Source organism: Sorex fumeus, unplaced genomic scaffold (assembly GCF_029834395.1).
Source record: "Sorex fumeus unplaced genomic scaffold, SorFum_2.1 ptg000041l, whole genome shotgun sequence".
NCBI classification, from domain to species: domain Eukaryota; kingdom Metazoa; phylum Chordata; class Mammalia; order Eulipotyphla; family Soricidae; genus Sorex; species Sorex fumeus.
In genome coordinates this window covers 10,605,337-10,625,558 of record NW_026606098.1, presented here as the reverse complement: position 1 = coordinate 10,625,558, position 20,222 = coordinate 10,605,337, and the positions used below count along the sequence as shown (strand labels likewise).

Genomic DNA, 20,222 nt, shown 5'->3' with positions numbered 1-20,222 from the left:
CCAGATTCGATCCCCAGCATCCTGCATGGTCCCCCGAGCACTGCCAGAAATAATTCCTGAGCACAGAGCCAGGAGTAACCCCTGAGCCACATCGGGTGTGGACCCTAAACTTAAATAAATCAATAAAAATGAACTAGGAGCTACTGATTTACCTCATTGTGGGAACTCAAGCCTAGAGCAGGCTTCAACATCAGAAAATAGACCGTTTCCCACTCAGGAGCTCCCTCACGGCCCCCTTCATGTCCTTGTTCCTCAGGCTGTAGATAAAGGGGTTCATCAACTGCGGCACCACAAGGTACATCACCGAGGGGATGGCTGATGTTCTGGAAGTTTCCACGACTGTAGAATTAATGTAAATCCCCACCGTTGTCACATAGAACAGGAGAACCACAGACAAGTGAGAACCACAGGTGGAAAAAGCTTTCTGCTTCCCCTGGGCTGAGGGCATCCTCAGAACCGAGGAGAAGATCTGAGTGTAGGAGAAAATGATGCCCGAGAATGGAATCCCAACAAAAGGGGCAGCCACCAGGTAGATCATCAGGGTATTGATGAAAGTGTCAGAGCACGTGAGTTTGAGCAGCTGGGCGAGTTCGCAGAAGAAGTGGGAGATGAGCACTTTAGGAGGGTAGGAGAGTCGCAGCACCATCAGCGTGTGAATTAGGGAGACTGCAACACTTCCCAAGAGTGAGAGGGCAATGAGCAGCATGCAGAGAGACTGATTCATGATGACCGTGTACCTCAGCGGGTGGCAGATGGCCACGTAGCGGTCATAAGCCATGACGCCCAGGAGACAGTTTTCTAAACTCGTAAAAACTATGACAAAGAAGGTCTGGGCCAGGCAGCATGCGTAGGTGATGCTCTGTGTCTGGGTTTGGATGTTCACCAGCATCTTGGGGATGGTGCAGGAGCTGATGCAGATGTCAGTGATGGAGAGGTGGGAGAGGAAGAAGTACATGGGGGTGTGCAGGTGGGGGTCTGAGACCACGGCCAGGACAATGAGCAGATTGCCCAGGATGGTGACAATGTATATGGTCAGGAAGAGCCAGAAGAGGACAGGCTGCAGATCCGGGTCATCTGTCAATCCTAGTAGCAGGAAGATGGGAGCTTCTGTGAGGTTTCCGGGTGCAAGGCTGCTGATGAATCTGATGGAAGAGTCAGAGGAAAGGGAGGGGGGGAATGAGCATCTCCTTGGCATTTGAGACCATGGTACCTTGTTAGAAAAGTATGCGCCAGGCATTCTGCAAAGTTCCCACTGTGCACTCTGATTAAAATGCAGAAATGTTCAAACCTCCTTCCAGTAAGAATTTGATAGACTCTGCCTGAGATCCAGGGTCTCAATGAAAAGGATCTAATCGTGTAATTAGTGACTTTATATAAAGACTCAAGACTGTTCTGATATTTTATTTTCCTCTGTGGGATGGGAGGGCATATCCATGATGCTCTGGGTTTATTCCTGCCTCTGTATTCCCGGTGAGACTTGGAAGGGCGTTGGGAGGGGACCCTATGGATGATGGGGATTGAACCGAACCAGAGTCAGCCACATACAAGGCAATCCCCACAGGAATATCGCTCCAGCTCCTGATCCTTTACCTCTATTATCATATCACATGACTCCTGTGAGTTCACAGAGTATTGTGGGTGCTGTGAAGCCCTTAGGTGGCTGAGAGCTGTCTCCAGTCCTCCCCAGCAGAGAAGGAGAGAGACAGGGACCACAGACTGATGGTGAAAATGGGCTGTTTAATGCAGAGCTGTTAACAGGCTTATAGAACATCTGAGGGGGTTGAGGTACCTAGGTGTGTTTGAGCATTGACACCTGGAAATTTACATAGATGATTTATGTGGTAAGACATTAGCATAGGAAATTCTCTTAGGGAGATTAATGCAAGGAAACTTTCTGTCTCCTGGGGGCATCTACATTGCTTTGATCTTTCCCTCTAGTTGTATATGTTATCAATACTTGCAGTTGTTTGAATCAACACAGTAAGAGACAAAGATCCCAACACTTAGTTCTCTGGGCTTTGAAGGCAAGGAAAGCTTTACCGTAAATCCCACACTAAGTCCTCAGGCCAGTTCAGCTTGCCCTTCCCCATGGGGGTCCTGTCTCTTAAGTCATAATAGCTTCCATCAAGACCATGCATTTATGCTTCCTAGAGTTTGCCACTTGCCCCGTGTCCATCCCAGTCCCATCGAGGGACTTCCCTTTTGGAATGTTAGGAACTACAGCGATTGAAGGTACAAATGCACAGCACTTCAAGTACAAAGCAGTACAAATACTATCACTATCACTATCACTATCACTTTTACCCCGTTGTTCATCGATTCGCTCGAGGGGGGCCAGTAACATCTCCATTTGTCCCTGTCACGTGCTAGTGGAGCTTGATGACGTATTGGGGGCTCCTTCAGGGTCAGGGGAATGAGGACCATTCATTGTTACTGTTTTTGCATATCGAGTATGCCATGAGTAGCTTGCGAGGCTCTGTCGTGCGGGTGGGATGCTCTCGGTAGCTTGCCAGGCTCTCCGAGAGGGATGGAGTCTTTGGGGGAAGCTTCTAATCACCTTTACAGGTGTTGCTAGTCAGGCATATATGTGGGTATGATACTCTCAGTAGCCTGCTGGGTTCTCTGAGAGCGAGAACAAGAGAATAAGAGGCATTAGCAGCCATGCGCTTCAGGGAGCTTGGTTAGTCTTTGGATCCTGGCCGTTGATGGGGTTACACAGCAGTTGGTGGGTGTAACTGTCTAGCTACTGGAAGGTGAGGGAGTTGGGTGGAGGAGGCCCAGTCCCGAACTGAGCAGGCTTTGAGATCTTAGCCCCAGGTCTCGCACACCTGTGTTCCTCTCCCGGTTCCTTCATGCGTGAGGCTCGTCCAAGTGTGTGGAGAGTGGTCTCAGCATGGCTTTGGTTAGGTCCTAAAGGTCTTCAGCTGTCGGGGCTCTGCTCAGGGCAGAGAGGGAAACTCAACCCGCCTCCTCCAAAGGGCACCGGTGAGGACAGCCAGGCGCGGGGGCCGGAGACATTTGTACAAATACAAAGTTCAGAATTACCAGAAAGTTTTGGCTTATAAGTAATCAAGACTGACTTGGGGAACTGTGACAACGAGAGGTAAAATACAAAGGAAAGGTTAAAGATAAACTTTAACTAAATTAGGGATGCTAACAAGATCTTCTCTTGGAGAAGGAAAAGAGGCAATTCACAAATGAAGCCTAAAACACTAGGGTTAATATACAACAATCCCTGGTTCCCAACTCTTTCTATTGAGTCAGATGTTTACTTAGCATCTGTTTGGTTTATGGCCAGTGCCATGTGCTACAACCACAGGAATCGGCAACTTACAGTTTACTTAAATATAGTTCATGTTTCAAATAAAAGGAAACGAAGGAGTTTGTTCAATCACTCTTGTAGAGAATGGTTGCCAAATTTGGCATGAACACAGAACTGTCTGAACACCTTGTTCAAATTTCACAGGTGTTATAACACTGTGGCACTTCTGTTGTTACACAGGAAACTGAAAGAGACACTTCATTAAGAACTGTCAGTTTCTTCAAAGCAAACTCTGATTGAGATTGTTTATTATTTGTTATTCAAACTATAGAAAAGAACAGGATACAGATAAAGAGATTAGGATGATGTTATAAAATCCAGACATTTCACCGTTCACATCACAGATATTTTTCATTGCAGCAAATAATCTGTAATTTGTTCCTTTCTTCTCCCTTATGTTTACACAGTCTCACTTCTTTCCTTCCCAGGAGAAGCAGTGTGCCCATTAGAAAAGGTATGGAATCATCTCCCTCAATTTCATAACACTGCTCCAACCAAAAAGTAAAATTTTTGCATGTGGAGAACTTAATACAAACTAACCCATATGCAAAGCCTTTTACAACTGGAATGATTTTGTGATTTTGCAATTAATGTTTGTATATTTGGTCCTGATTCATTCATCTTTGTTTACAGAGTTGAGTGTGATATCATTGTTGTCATAGTTTTCCTCTCCATACCATGATATATATTAAAAACAGAATATTGTCATCTTCTAAATCTTTATGGCTACATATGCTATTTAAAGCAAGCTTGCATCAGGAATGCAGGAAGAGGGGTGAAAATAAAAATATAATAAAGCAAGCTTGCGAGATAACTGTAGATTCAAGAGAGTTTGTCTTTGCAAAGGAAAGAACAGAAAATCAAGCGGATAAAATTCAGTTCCGTCTCTGAGTTTTGCTTTTTTTTTTTTGGACAAAAAATGGTTGGAGTTGATATATCAACAAGTCAACATTTGTTGATGTTGGAATATCTCAAAAAGCCATGAAATTTGTTTTTATTTTTAGCTGTGAACTTTTAAATGTATTTGTGTATCTTTTTAATTTTTTATTCTATTAAGAAATACTTAGGGCTGCAGTGATAGCATAGAGGGTAGGCATTTGCCTTGCATGCGGCCAACCCAGTGGACCCGGGTTCAATTCCTTTGCCCCTCTCGGAGACCGCAGCAAGCTACCGAAAGTACCTAGCCTGCACGGCAAAGCCTGGAAAGCTACCCGTGATGTATTGATATGCCAAACACAGTAACAACAAGTCTCACAATGGAGAAGTTATTGGGCCCGCTCGAGCAAATCAATGAACAACGGGAGGACAGTGCTACCGTGCTACAGGAAATACTTGAAATTGAATGGGAGTACTGGGAGTGGCAGATAGCTCCTCTCTTTCTCTCTCTCTCTCTCTCTCTCTCTCTCTCTCTCTCTCTCTCTCGTCTTTCTTAGAACCCAACACAAGAACACACACTGTTAAATCAAGAACCAGGAACAGCAATAAAGGGGAATGATGAAAACGAACCTTTCCCCCAAACCACCACAAGAAGTCAGAATTAGAATGTTTGCTCGGATTCAACTGTGGGAAAAGGGACGCCAGAAGGAAGCAGGCTCTGCCATATCCTAGGACATTTGATGGCCAGCAGACTGAGAACCATTTAGAGCTAAGTCCTTGTCAACAAGATGACAGATTGTCCAAATCCCTCCAATTCTTTATGCCTGTCATCTCCTTCTAGTTTACCCCAGATGGGATGGAAGTAAGATACCAGAGTAAGGGTGTAAGATGGAATGAATGGAACAGGAGTAAGATACCCAGCAAGGGAGTAAGATGAAATAGATGGAATGGGCTTAAGATATTCTAGCAAGGGAGTAAGATGGCACGCTGGAATGGGGGTGAGATACTCAAAAAATAAACGGCCGGCGGTCTGGCCGTTTCCCCACTCCAGGGAGGTCGATGGCGATGGTCAGGCGAAGGAAGGAAATGAGGCCAAGCTGGTTGGTCTTAGTAGCCGTTTATTACATGAAAGAGATGTATGTCATGGAGGCCTCAGGAATCCTCGAGCACGTGCGCCCTTGTTCTCTCCGCTTCTGTCCTCAGCCCCATCTTCCCAGGTTCTCTGATGCACGTGTCCCCCCAGAGAGCCCTGAAATCTCCCTTATATAGATCATAGTACCTCTAAAGGGTGCAATATAGTGATGTCATCAAAAGGAGTTACAGAAAGAACATTGAGGCGGCAAACATACATTGTTTCCTTACATCCACAGGCCAGTAATCCTGGCCTCACCTTTTCACAAGCTATAAGCACTTAGATTAGCACAACAAAGACCAGTCTGCTAGAGCTTGGAATCTACATCTCCAAAAAAGCAATCTCATCCAAGCTAGTCAGGACACACAGGAAACTGCTTCTAGGACGCGTTTCTCCTCTCCTTGTCCAACCAACATATAAGCATACATAATATTAATCATTTCGTATGGACACAGTAAGAAATACTTTGAGCTTATAGAATTGCTCTCCTAGGGCCATCTCGATCTCAGACTGCAGTGCTCAGGCCAGATATCTTTCCTATTCCTAGCAGCAGGGCCCTAGTCTCATCGTTACTATTGGATCATGACATAATGCCTATGATCAACCTCTTAACTTATAGTTAAGAATCGTGGCACCTTGGCCTGGCCCATTGCAATGCCAGGGTAGCACATAACTTACCGGCTTGCCCTGGTTCCATCCAGTCCCATGTTGGGACCCTGCCCTTGAGGTGCTAGGAAGTGAGGGCAACTGAGGCTTAAGTTGAGAAGGCAGATGCCCAGGAGTGAATAATATCCAAAGCCAATTAATTCCTAAGTTATAAAGCATAATAATTAATTAATTGTCTTCCTGTATCTATACAAAAGGACATTGCATTAAAGTAAACTGCTCAAAAGACATAAGGAGAGGAGAAAGACAATATTAACTTACAGTACAGCTTCAGTGTCTAAGCAGGATGAGACCTTACAAATTGGTTGGGGAAGAGAGCATAGAAGAGGTCACAGACAGACAAAGTAATGGGAGACTCGGGAGCACTGTGATGGGTACAATCTGATAAACCTAAGCTCCGTGTACTCCAACAGATACCCAGTAAGGGAGTAAGATGGAATGGATGAAACGGAAGTAAAATACCTGAGTAAGGGATTAAGATACTCAAATCACAGATTGAGCTGGAATGAATGCAATGGTGGTAAGATATTCAAGGAAGAGTGGAAGATATCTATCTGAGTAAGGGAGTAAATACGTGAGACAGGGAATAAGATGGCAATGATGAAAAGGGAGTAAGATATCATTACAGTGTTAAGAATTTTTTTTATCCACTTCTTCAGTGTTAGGGTTTATTAACTTGGAAATTTCATTTACCTGGTTGACATCACTAGGGAGGGATGCTGGATCAGACATCAGGATACACAAGACAGGTGTGTCCTCAGCAAAGGCAGAGAAGTGAGGCCAAGGGATCCTGGCCAGGTGGCTCATCACTCAGTGGACTATGAGGTGTGCTTCTTCTCAGGAGGCAAGAGCTATGAAGGAAGTCCCTGTTAGGCAATGCCCTCCACCCTCCACATTCCTAGGGAATCAATGTCCACAGGACCTCATTAGGATGGTATGTTAATGAGGTCTGATCCATGGTTAGGTCTAAAGACCAAAACTGCAGATTCACAGAATTAATGATGGTGGATCCCTGGCTCAACGTTAGACCAGGTGCACGCCCTCCATTCCCTCACCTGCAAACACTTCAATCTATTTTCTTTACCTAGCATTCATGTATACAGCTATGTTACCCCCCCACCACAAATGACAGATTTTATTTTAAAAATTCAGTTTTAGCAATAAAATATATTTTCTATGAATATGTGAGTGGATAAAGAACCTTCTGTCTCTGTGCCCAAAGGAATACAGCTTTAAGAAAAGATGAAATAATGGAGCTGGAGAGATGATAGAACAGGGGGGAGAGTGCTTGCCTTGTACATGGACAATCTGGATTTGATCCCTGGCACTATAGATTCCCAGAGCACAGTAGAAGTGATTTCTGAGTGTAGATCTAGGAGTACACCTTAGCACTGTCAGTTGTGGGCCAAGAGGTTTTGAAAGAAAGAACGAAAGAAAGAAAGGCCGAAAGAAAGAAAAAAGAGGAAAGAAAGATGTAAATAAAGAAATGAGAAATAGAGAAAGAGAAAGAAAGAAAAGATAAAATCACACTCTAAAATTACTCCTGACAGCGCTTGGAGGACATGTGGAATGCCAGGATGCCAGGGATCTAATGCAGTTCAGGCATGGCAAGGCAAATACCCTGCAAATGCCCTGCTCACTGTACTATCCCTTCAGACCCCCCACTGCCTTTTAAGAAATTCCACCTGGATAATGCTGCACATGTATGTTTTTGGGATTTGGGAGGTGCTCTCATCTGCGGGCAATAAGCATGATCTATGAGACAACATGCAAACTAGGCCAAACTCAGGACCCTGAACTGATGTTTCAAATCTCAAGGTAGAATGGGTACTCGTTCCCTGACACATTGATTTCTGCCAATGGCTCGACTTGAGAATGGCACTTTTATTAGGTTATGTGTCATTTTCTGAACATGAGGAAGGGTATGAGAGATGAAATACTCAGCACCCAAACCAAGTGCTGGAGAATTCTAAGCTGACTGGTTGGGGTTTTGCGGATCTGTCTTCAGCCGTGCTTAGACTAGACCTTCTGATGTTTGTTCTCATTACAGGAAGCCTTCTAGAAATAACCATTAGAAAATTTGGATGATCAAGGCCTATCCTTTACATGGTCTTGGAAATTTTGCACAGCAAACCCAGGGCAGCACAGGGAGTCCCTAGGGGAAGAGAGAACTCAAAGGCTTGAGGTTCCTTTTCTCTCTGGGTGGAGCAAGGGCATCTAGAGTTGTGTGACCCATCACTCTTTACTGGTGAACTAAAAACACAAAAGGGGAGAGCCAAGCCACCAGACCTCGCACCTGGCTGTTTCATTCAGGGTACCCCGTCGAAGAAAGAGCTAAGAGGACGAAGAACCTCCAGCTCCAGGCACATCTCTTTGATTCCACTGTTCTTCCTGCATTAACATATGCCTCAGAGACCTGGGCCCTACGCAAACAAGATGAGAACGCTATTCAGGTCTCCCAAAGAAGAATTGAAAGAGCTATGCTTGGAATATCACGTTTCACTCAAATGAGAGAAAGAATCCGGAGTTCCGACATCCGTCGACGATCAAGAATCAGGGACGCTGTCTCATTTGCCAAGGTGTCAAAAATCAGATGGGCTGGTCACGTAATGAGATTTAAAGACGACCGCTGGACTAGAGCTGTTACCGACTGGATTCCATGGGATGTCAAAAGACCGCGTGGCCACCCACCTACCAGATGGTCAGACTTCTTCATCAAGATCATGAACGATCGATTTGAGGCTCTTCATGTTCCCAGAGCCAACAGATGCCATTGGGCTACACTAGCACGCAACAGGGACAAATGGAGACGTTACTGGCTCCCGCTCGAGCAAATCGACGACTAATGGGAAGTTAAGTGACAAGTGATTCAGCAGTTTATTCACAACAAACCATGCAAAATAATTTTGGTTCTGCCTTGGGGCAGGGCTTGGAGATTGGGTGGAAACATCCCAAATATAGTGCTGGGAAGGTTTTATGGTGGTGAGATTGCTGTTTGAATATGTAATGTAATCAAATATTGTGAACTACTTTATAAAAAACGTTTTTTAAAAAAAAACACAAAAGGGCATAAAAGTGCCCAGAGAGGGAGTAAAAAGTCCTCCCATGTAGTTACTTAAATTGATAGTTCTAGAAATATGGATGCAGGGGGGTGAAGCTATGACAAGGTTTTGATGTAAATATTTGTATCTTTATTTGACAGTCTTTGATGTAGGTTTCTGGGGAGGGAGTTCTGAGTAACATTAATTTTTGTTAACAAGTCAGGAGAAATAGGAAGCAGACACATGGCTTTGCAGTCTGCTGTGAATCTTAGGACTGATACAGGCTTCAGTTGGCTCCTGACGAATGCTTTTGTTTGCAGGAAGGGCATCAGGTCACTGTCTCTGGGCTTGGTGTTTGGCAGTTACTCTGGCACCCCCTCTGAGGAACTCCAGAGAACCCTCCCTTCAACAGAATTAGTGATGGTGTATGTAAACACAAAAAGGGGGGCAGCAGCTCTATCTCTCCCGCTGCCCGAGTTCAGTAGTCTCAGGCCGCTTCCCCCACCCCAGAGAGGTCAATGGCGATGGGCAGACGAAGTAAGGAAGGAGGGTCAGGCTGGTTTGTGTCAGTTGCGGTTTATTCCATTCCCATCTCCATTCTCCTCTGATTCTCCTCCTGCTTCTTGCTCCCCCATGCTACTTCATTTTCCTTCTCGATTCCCCTTCGTTCTCCTTCTGGCTCTGGAATCTGGATCCCACAGCCCATTCTGACAGTCTAGTTAAATCCCAATGCAGGAGCGATAGATACTCTCTAAGCAGGATGACCCACCCAAGAGCGGTATCCCACGGGTGTGTTTCTCCTCTCCTTGTCCAGCAAACATATAAGCATTCATAATATTAATCATTTTGTATGAACACAATAAGAGGTACATTAAGCTTATAGAATTGCTTTCCTAGGGTCATCTCGATCTCAGTGCTCAGGCCAGATTAGTCTTTCCTATCCCTAGCAGGGTCCTAATCTTGTTATTACTTTTGGATCAGACAGCATCTGTCCATGATCAAGCTCTTAACTTAGAGTTAAGAATCGTGATGCTTTGGCCTGGCCCATTTCGATGGCAGGTAGCTCATAGCTTGCCCTGGGTCCATTCAGTCCCTCGTCGGGACACTGCTTTTCGGATGCTAGGAACTAAGGGCAACTGAGGCTTAAGTCAAGAAAGCAGATGGCCGGGAGTGAATAATATTCGAAGCCAATTAAATCCCAAGTTACAAAAGCATAATATTAACTGTATTCTTGTATCTATACAAAAAGCACATTGCTTTAAAATAAACTATTCAAAAGACAGAAGGAGTGGAGAAAGACAATATATCACCCATACATATAAAATCATAGATTTCTGAGGAATCTGACCTTACAAGTTAACAGTGTCTGATAAGGGGGAAAAGCTGATTAACTGGTTGGGGAAGAGAGCATAGAGAAGTGGTTACAGATAAACAAAGGAATGGGAGTGCCACAGGAGCACTGTAATAAACCTGAGTTCCTTGTGGCAAGGAAACAGGACATACCAATATCATCTTAAAATGTTTAGAGCTACATTCCAATAAACACAGAGGAATGGAGGTGCTTCAGAACACTGTGATGGGTATCACCCTAAAAACCTAAGCTCTCTGTGGCAGAGGAGAATGGGTATACTATTGTTATTCTACAATGATGGATCAGTTCAGGCAGTCTGAAAGAGTTCCTCTTTCCCTCTTACTAGGATGAAACCACTTCTGAAGCCCTTAGAACACACACAAAGTCATATGTTTGAGCATATGAGATGCTTGATGATACTCATTGATGAAGTTCAATATCTCACCATCTTCTCAAATGATGGTGATCATTTCTTCACATGATCTAAGACCTCAGTTGGGGTCCAGGGGGCTGGACGGTTTCTAACACATAGACCAAGAGCTGGTGTGATAGTACAGTGGGTTGTATACTTGCCTTGCAACTGGCCAACTTGGGTTCAATCCCTTGAGCCTCACTTGGAGTGATTCAATCACCTGGAGTGATTCCTGAATACAGAGTCAGGTGTAGTTCTGAGTATTGCTGGGTGTGGCCCCAAAACAAAACCAAAGCAAAGAGAAAAGCCCATAATAGGCCCAGAGCAGAATCCATGGAATTACTCACTGGGGATCTTAAGTAATGGTCACTCGTGGACCAACTCAAGACAAAACTCTGGATGACATTGGCACAACAGGGAAGACAGTGAGATAAGGCTCAGAGGCAAGGGTAGAAATCAGTCGGACACACTGAAGATTTCAACTCACTGATGTTTTACCAATTTAATGTGAATATTAAATATCTGTTGACATATCAAGTAGCCATTTTGTAAAACACTGTGTTGATGAGCAATGGAATGAGTAGTATCCAGTGATAATAAACCCTGGCCTAGGGTTACAATATTGAGGTTGCCTATGAGACCCGCGAGCTAGCACAGTGGGGGAATGCTTGCCTTGAATATCACACAGATTTGACCCGGGCATCCCATATGGTCCCCCAAGATCACTAGGAGTAATCCCTGAGCACCACCAGGTGTGGTCCCCAATCCAAAAACATATATGAAGATTTCTGGAGTTAAAAATGAACCTGTAGGGGCTGGAGTGATAGCACAGCAGGTAGGGCGTTTGCCTTGCACGTGGCCGACTCGGGTTCAATTCCCAGCATCCCATATGATCCCCTGAGCACCGCCAGGAGAAATTGCTGCATGTAGAGCCAGGAGTAACCCCTAAGTGCAGAGACAGGAGTAACCCCTATACATCGCCGGGTGTGACCCAAAAAACAAAAAAAAAATTAAAAATAAATAAATAAAAATGAACCTGTAAAAGAGAAAGCATTAGAATTGTTAGTACATCCTCATCTGATTTATGGGATGATGATGGTACAAACTCTCACTGCGGGCATACAAGCTGCTGGTAGATCTGTGGTAGAATGGGGGGCCAGAAATAGGAAATCAGAGAAGACAATTGGGGCTCCACATAGATCATCTGCAAAAATACATCCACCCCAAAGAACTGATTCGTAGCAAAACAATACAATCTACCTTCAGAGAATATCCAACAGATCAGGTGAATTAGGAGGTGGATGCATGCTAATGAGAGTCATTGAAAATTTGCTCATTGTCTGCCTAGATGAGACACCAATGGGGGTGGGGCATAGTAGACCTGGTATGGACTTCTCTTGAAGCCAGATTCGATTCCTGAAATCCTATATGTCCCCCAAGCACTGCCAGGAGTAATTCCTAAGTATGGCACTAAGAGTATAATCTCTGAGCCTCATCAAACCAAAAATAAATAAGTAAATAAAAATTAAAACTTGGTGGTGTATTAGAGTCTCCTACTGTTTTGCATCCATGAGGGAACTCAAGCCCAGATCAGGCGTCACCATCAGAGAATAGACCTTTTCCCGCTCAGGAGCTCCCTCATGGCCCCCTTCATGTCCTTGTTCCTCAGGCCGTAGATAAAGGGGTTCACCAGTGGTGGCACCACAGTATACATCACAGAAGTGATGGCAGATGTTCTGGAAGATTCCAAGGATGCAGAGCTAATGTACACCCAAAATATCATCCCATAGAACACAGCAACCACAGAGACGTGAGAGCTGCAGGTGGAAAAAGCTTTCTGCTTCCCCTGGGCTGAGGGCATTCTCAGAACCCAGGAGACAATCTGAGTGTAGGAGAAAATGATGTCGAGACTGGGATGCCCCCCAATATGGTAGCCACCAGATAGATCAGCAGGTTATTGATAGAAGTGTCGGAGCATGAGAGCTTGAGCAGCTGGGCAAGTTCGCATAAGAAGTGGGGGATGAGCACTTGGGAAGCGAAGGAGAGTCGCAGCATCATCAGCGTGTGGATCAGAGAGTTGGTAACGGCAATAGACAATGAGAAGATGATGAGCAGCATGCGGAGTGGCTGGTTCATGATGACCGTGTACCTCAGCGGGTGGCAGATGGCCACGTAGCGGTCGTAGGCCATGGCGGTCAGGAGACAGTTCTCTAAGCAGATGAAAGCAATGACAAAGATGAAAGCTCTGCATCTGGGTGCAGATGTTCACCAGCATCTTGGGGCTGGTGCATGTGCTGATGCAGATGTCGGTGAAGGAGAGGTGGGAGAGAAAGAAGTACATGGGGTGTGCAGGTGGGGGTCCGAGACCATAGCCAGGATGATGAGCAGGTTCCCTGTGATGGTGACCAGGTACATGGACAGGAAGAGGCAGAAGAGGACATGCTGAAGGTCCAGGTCATCCGTTAATCCTAACAGGAGGAGCACCGGAGCTCCCGTCTGGTTGCTGGTGGCCCCACTGCTGATAAATCTGATGAAAAAGCAGGAGGAAGGGGAGACACAGGTGAGTCCCAATAAAGCATCCAATGGAACCTTGTTAGAAAGGCAAAACCTCAGGGGGCCAGAGTGATGGAACCGCGGGAGGGCACTTGTCCTGCACGCAGATGACCTGGGTTGATCCCCGGTATCCCACAGAGATCCACTAGCGCTTCCAGGACCAATTCCTGAGTGAAGAGGAAGGAGGAATCCCCGAGCAATTCCGGGCCTGACCTGAGACGCCAAAAGAAAAAAAAAAAGCAACATCGCAGTATTCTCTTCAATCAACAAGATCAAATAGAGGCACTTCTCTGTTCTCCTTGTATGTGGTTTTGTTTTTTTTTAAATGTGTTTGGGGGCATTGGTTTGTTTGGGGGATACACCCAGCAGTGCTCAGAGGTGACTCTTGACTCCATGCTCATGAGCACTCCTGGCAGTTGTTTGTGGATCCCATGGGGCGCCAGGGATTGAACATAGTTGGTTGTCCTTACCCACTGTACAATCTTTCTGGCCCTCAATTGTAGGTATTTTCTTTTCTTTTTCTTTTTGGGTCACACCCGGCGATGCACAGGTGTTACTCCTGGCTCATGCACTCAGGAATTACTCCTGGTGGTGCTCAGGGGACCATATGGGACGCTGGGAATTGAACCTGGGTCAGCTGCGTGCAAGGCAAATGCCTTACCCGCTGTGCTATTGCTCCACCCCATTTTTCATTGCAGCAAATAATTCCTTATCTGTGGACTACCCCTCTCATGCTTTTGCATCATCTCAATTCTTTCATTCACAGAATAAAGCACCGTTATTCTAACTTGGAAAATTGTTTTTGATCTCTGCCAGCACCACTATTTCTTTGTCAGCAAGTGCATCATTTTGCACTCTGAAAGCTTCTGTAAATGGAGCTACAATTACAAGTCCTATACCATTGGAATTCTTTTTGTTACTTAAAAACACAAATCTGGACTTGTCTTGCATGAAGCTGACCTGTATTTCATCCCCAGCACCCCATATGGGCCTCCAAACACCGCCAAGATTCATTCCTGAATGCAGAGCCAGGAGTAACCCCTGAGCTTCTGAGCATCACTGGGTGTGATGAGAGAGAGAGAGAGAGAGAGAGAGAGAGAGTTTTGATAGATTCCATTGCAACTTATTAATTTTCCTTAACAAATAATTAGCACTATATCATCACACCAAATTCCCTAACATATATTAGAAGTAGAGATTTTTGTCTTTAAGTATTTATTCATGCATACGCAACGTAAAATCATGAAGAGACTAGAATCAAAATTAAAATGATCTTGAGACGACCAGAAAAGGAAGGGAACAAAATCCGGTACCTTTGACAGGCATAATATTTCGTTGTATATATATATGTTGTATATGTATATATATTATATATATCAGCCAATCTGTTTTTTTTCTTTCTTAATTTTTTCTTTTTCTTTCTCAATTCAATTTTTATTGAATCACCATGAGATATACAGTTACAAAGATGTTCATGATTGGTTTCAGTCACACAATGTTCCAACACCCTTCACCAGTGTACAGATTCTGCCACATGCCAAGCCTTGGGGGTCCAGGCAGAGAACCAGCCGCGCGTTTATAGAATGGTGCTAGAGAACTTGCGAACAAGAGAAAATGGGGCTGGCATCCCTGCCACCCATTCCTGCCTCTCGTCTCCGCCAAAGTCCCCAGTTTCCCTCCTGCTCCCCTGCACCCTCTATGACAGACACTTTTCTTCTCTCCCTCCCTCTCTCTCCCTCTCCCTCTCTTTCTCTATCTCTCTCTCACACACACATATTCTCTGTCCTTTTAAGCATTATGGTTTCAATACAGAATCTAAAAGGTTATCATGTATATTCCTTTACCTACTTTCAACACTCAGTTCTTGTCCAGAGTGACCATTTCTAATTGTTATTGTCATATTTCTGCCATTGTCATAGGAAACACTTAGAATTTGAATTAGAGGACTGGGACTTTGAACTGGAGTTTGAATAGGAGTATTCAATGGGGGTCAGCTAGTTCCACATCTTCACCTCTTCTTCACTGTGCCCAGGGCCCTCAACAGCCCCCGCTAAGAGGAAGCCAGCATCACTCCTGTTCAAGGCTCTATCAAATGCAGGAATGGGAAGGAAGGGGAAAATGAAACAAGCCACCACACGAATTCAAGTAACTGGGGGGCTGAAGCAGTGGGTAGGGTGTTTGCCTCTCAGGCAGCTGACCCCAGTTTGATCCCCGGAATATGGTTTCCTGAGCACCACACCAGGAGTGATTCCTGTGTGCAGAGCCAGGAGTAACCCCTGAACCAGCCACCACCATGCTGAGACCACTCTCCGCACACGTGAAGGTACCGGCAGAGGAACATAGGCATGCGGGTCCCGGGACTGAGATCTCCAAGCCTACTCGGATCAGGGCTGAGCATTCTCCACCCAGATCCTCCAAATTCCAGTAGGCCGGGGTCACACCTACCAACTGGCCCCCTGGCACTGTGCAATCCCATCTGGCCAAGACAGAGACTATAAAACCCAGCTCCCTGGTGACAGGATAGGTGTCTCACCTGCAGTCCATGCAGGGGAAACCAGGAGGAGACGAGAGGCAGGAATGGGTGGCAGGGATGCCAGCCCCAATCTCTCCTGTTCGCAAGTTCCCAAGCACCATTCTATAAACGCGTGGCTGGTTCTCAGCCTGGACCCCCAATGCTTGGCATGTGGCAGAATCTGTTCACTTTCCACCAGATTTGCCCATGTTATCTCAAATTATGATGATACTGTTAAGTCATGTTGATTGTTACTTGAATTCTTTTTTTTTTGGCTTTTTGGTCACACCCAGTTAGGATTAACGGATGACCTGGACCTTCAGCCTGTCCTCTTCTACCTCTTCCTGTCCATGTACCTGGTCACCATCACAGGGAACCTGCTCATCATCCTGGCTATGGTCTCGGACCCCCACCTGCACACCCCATGTACTTCTTTCTCTCCCACCTCTCCTTCACCGACATCTGCATCAGCACATGCACCAGCCCCAAGATGCTGGTGAACATCTGCACCCAGATGCAGAGCTTTCATCTTTGTCATTGCTTTCATCTGCTTAGAGAACTGTCTCCTGACCGCCATGGCCTATGACTACTACGTGGCCATCGGTCACCCGCTGAGGTACACGGTCATCATGAACCAGCCACTCCGCATGCTGCTCATCGTCTTCTCAATGTCTATTGCCGTTACCAACTCTCTGATCCACACGCTGATGATGCTGCGACTCTCCTTCGCTTCCCAAGTGCTCATTCCCCACTTCTTATGCAAACTTGCCCAGCTGCTCAAGCTCTCACGCTCCGACACTTCTGTCAATAACCTGCTGATCTATCTGGTGGTTGCCATATTGGGGGGCATCCCAGTCTCGGCATCATTTTCTCCTACACTCAGATTGTCTCCTGGGTTCTGAGAATGCCCTCAGCCCAGGGGAAGCCGAAAGCTTTTTCCACCTGCAGCTCTCACGTCTCTGTGGTTGCTGTGTTCTATGGGACGATATTTTGGGTGTACATTAGCTCTGCATCCTCGGAATCTTCCAGAACATCTGCCATCACTTCTGTGATGTATATTGTGGTGCCACAGCTGGTGAACCCCTTTATCTACAGCCTGAGGAACAAGGACATGAAGGGGGCCATGAGGGAGCCCCTGAGCGGGAAAAGGTCTATTCTCTGATGGTGATGCCTGCCCTGGGCTTGAGTTTCCATGATGTGGCAAAGCATTAAGAGTCATTCTGTATCACCAAGTTTCTAGAAAAATCTCTCAACAGAATGACCTCGTTGTTATTGACAGGGCAAATTATCAACTGTTTTTAACCTGTCTCTGAGATGTTTAACATAATTTCAGTTGCTCTCTTCTTCCTTTCTCTCTCTTTCTCTCTTTCTTTCTTTCTTTCTCTTTTTCATTCTTTCTTTTTTACCTTTCTTTCTTCCCTCTCCCTTCTTTCCTTCCCTTTCCATCCTTTCTTCATTTCCTTTCTTCTTTCTCCCTTCCTTCCTTCCTTCCTTCATTCCTTCCTTCCTTCCTTCCTTCCTTCCTTCCTTCCTTCCTTCTCCATCACACTCAGCACAGAGCTCCGGGGTTACTCCTGGCTCTGTGATCAAGAATCATTCCTGCTGGACTTGGGGAACCACATGGGATGCTGGGCATCAAACCCAGGTCTACTATGTGCATGGCAAACCCCCTGCCCCTGCCCGTGGCGCTATTGCCCCGGCACCTTCAGCTGTTTACTTCCTTAACTCAGTGTTCAGAAACACAACACCTCAGGCAGCATCTTGTGTTAGTGATTCCATGTTGTGGGTCAGCCCTCGAGAAGGCAACTGCAGAGTTTGAAGGCAGAGGACATGTTCAGTAGCGAGGCTGTGTCACAGCTTGAGACAAACATCTTGATTCCCTGGTAGAACCATCAGTTTGCGAAGCTGCATTAGGTCTAATGTGGAGTGATTGCTTTGGCCTTTTCTGGCCTCTGAGTATATGAGCTACTGTATCACTCATGAGCTATACCATCCTGAGAAACTTAAGCAACTTCCCAGGCTTCACGATTCCTCTGGTAGGTATGATTCAATTGTCTTAATAGTTTGAGACCTTGGGGGGATGTTTTTAACCTTATGGGGGCCATGGGGTCTGAAAATATTTTGTTGGGTAAGGCTCTTGCCTTGTAAAGTGACCTGGGTTTGATCTGCAGTGCCCAGATGGTACTCAGAACCCCACCAGGAGTCAGGTGTGTCCCCCTCCCCCAAAAGAAATAAACTTCTTTGTGATTTATTATTAGCAAATATTTACCTTGTTTACCTATTTTAAATACTTAAATTATAACTTAAATACTTTAAATCCAGGTTCACGTAAAAATTTCTTGGGGGAGAAGTGATGATGAGTGGAGAAAGTTTAAGTCAGGGCCCCCAGGCTGGAGTGATGGTCCAACTGGGGGGCATTTGCCTTGCACGTGGCCAACCCAGCTTCAATCCCCAGCATCCTACAGGGTCCCCTGGGCACCATCAGAAGTGATTCCTGAGTGCAGAGCCAGAAGTAGGCCCTGATCATCACCAGGTGTGCCCTTCCCATACACACATAGGTAAAGGTAAAAGGTAAAGGCCCTCCCGTTGATCGTCGATTTGCTCGAGCGGGCCCAGTAACGTCTCCATTGGAGACTTTGTTGTTACTGTGTCTGGCATATCGAATACTCTCGGTAGCTTGCCGGGCTCTCCGAGAGGGGCGGAGGAATCGAACTCGGGTCGGCCATGTTGGCCACTTGTAAGGCGAACGCCCTACCGCTGTGCTATCACTCCAGCCCACTCCAGCCCAGCCCATACACACATACACACACAAATGAAAGAAAGAAAGAAAGAAAGAAAGAAAGAAAGAAAGAAAGAAAGAAAGAAAGAAAGAAAGAGGGAAAGGAGAAAGAGAGAAAAAGAAAAGAAAAGAAAGGTTTAACCAGGTGTAGTATAATGCAATCTTTCATCTCTTCTTACAGAGGAATGACATTCCATTGTACACAGAAATCACAACTTCTCTCCACACACCACAATAAACACAGGCATGTTCACTTTTCATGTAGTGCCTTTGTGTTCTTGAAAGAGACCACTGAGAGCATTGGAATTACTGAATGATTATAGTAGTTCTATTTTTATGCCAGAAACCATACTATTGAGTTACTAAAGAGAGGCAACAACTATAAAACCAATTCCTACCAATCTATTTCCATTCAAATGAAAATCTGAGGGATGGATAAATAGGACTTGCCTTACATGCAAGCAACCCAGGTTCAATCCCTGGTACCTCAAAGGGTTCTCTGGACCCAGCCATGTGTGATCCCTGAGCACAGAGGTCTGAGTAGCCCTGAGCACTGCCAGGTGTGGCACCAAAACAAACTAAACCAAAACATACATGATATGTTATGGGCTATGATTCAGCCATTAAAGGTCTAAAATCCTGTTATTTTGACAATCCTGATGAAGCTTAAAGGTATTATATGACTTGAAATGAGTTAGACACACAAAGACAAATTTGATATGCTGTGATTTACACAGGGAATGTGTGAAACAGCCAACTTAGGGGGACAGAAAACACAACAGTGGTTTCCAGGAAAATCACTGAGGGCTGTTGGCCAGAGGATACAACTTTGATCTATGCAATGATCAAGTTAGTGGAGCTAAAGAGAGACGTGGTTGTAAAAGCTATGTTCTATATTGGCTGTTGAGAAGCAAATCTATCTTAAATGTTTTCAGCACAAAAGCCGATTATAATTATGTGGCACCATGGTGTTGGCGACCCCAGCATGGCAAGCATTTGCACCATATAAGAGGATTTAATCAATATGTTCTAACCTCAAAGTCATACACAACCATATATACTTCAACAGATTTAAAAGAATAATAAAATACTGGTGATGAAATCTTGGGATCGATACAAATGCAACTCCAGGTGTCCTAGTTAAACTCTACCATCTTTTCTGGCTCAATGATCTCTACATTGACCCTGTAGAGATCAGTGTATCTTGTATCTCAGAAAGATCCAAGTAACCATATTCAGACTCCCCTCTAAGTATTTTTTTAGCTTTTTGATCACACCCAGTGATGCTCAGGCATCACTCCTGGCTCTGCACTCAGGAATACCCCTGGCAGTGCTCAGTGGACCATACGAGACACTGGGGAACGAACCCAAGTCAGGTACAATCCCCAACATATTGCTTCGCTCCCCCAAAATAATTTTGGATAGGCTCATCTTCCACAAAGATCCTAATTCCAAATAATTAATACCCACCTTTTTTGGTCATGGAATATGAGTACATAAAGAGAAATAGGATGTGATTAATTTATTCATTAGTTGGCCATGTGATTTTCAGAGCTAATATAGTCAACCCACACAGAG

At 45.2% G+C, this 20,222-nt stretch overlaps 1 protein-coding gene and 2 pseudogenes across 1 annotated transcript; 1 reads left to right on the top strand and 2 right to left on the bottom strand.

Annotated features, from left to right (window-relative positions):
* Nucleotides 1-190: 190 nt before the first annotated feature.
* Nucleotides 191-6,700, bottom strand: LOC130028873 (olfactory receptor 7G2-like). Its single transcript, XM_056119713.1, has 2 exons — nucleotides 6,690-6,700; nucleotides 191-1,142 (listed from the first exon to the last, which is right to left on the bottom strand). Exons 1-2 carry the CDS (start codon nucleotides 6,698-6,700, stop codon nucleotides 191-193), a joined length of 963 nt encoding a protein of 320 aa, XP_055975688.1.
* A 5,703-nt stretch (nucleotides 6,701-12,403) lies between these two features.
* Nucleotides 12,404-15,897, bottom strand: LOC130028872 (olfactory receptor 7G2-like; annotated as a pseudogene).
* Nucleotides 15,898-15,930: 33 nt separating this feature from the next.
* On the top strand, nucleotides 15,931-17,027 carry LOC130028871 (olfactory receptor 7G2-like; annotated as a pseudogene).
* The last annotated feature ends 3,195 nt before the right edge of the window (nucleotides 17,028-20,222 follow it).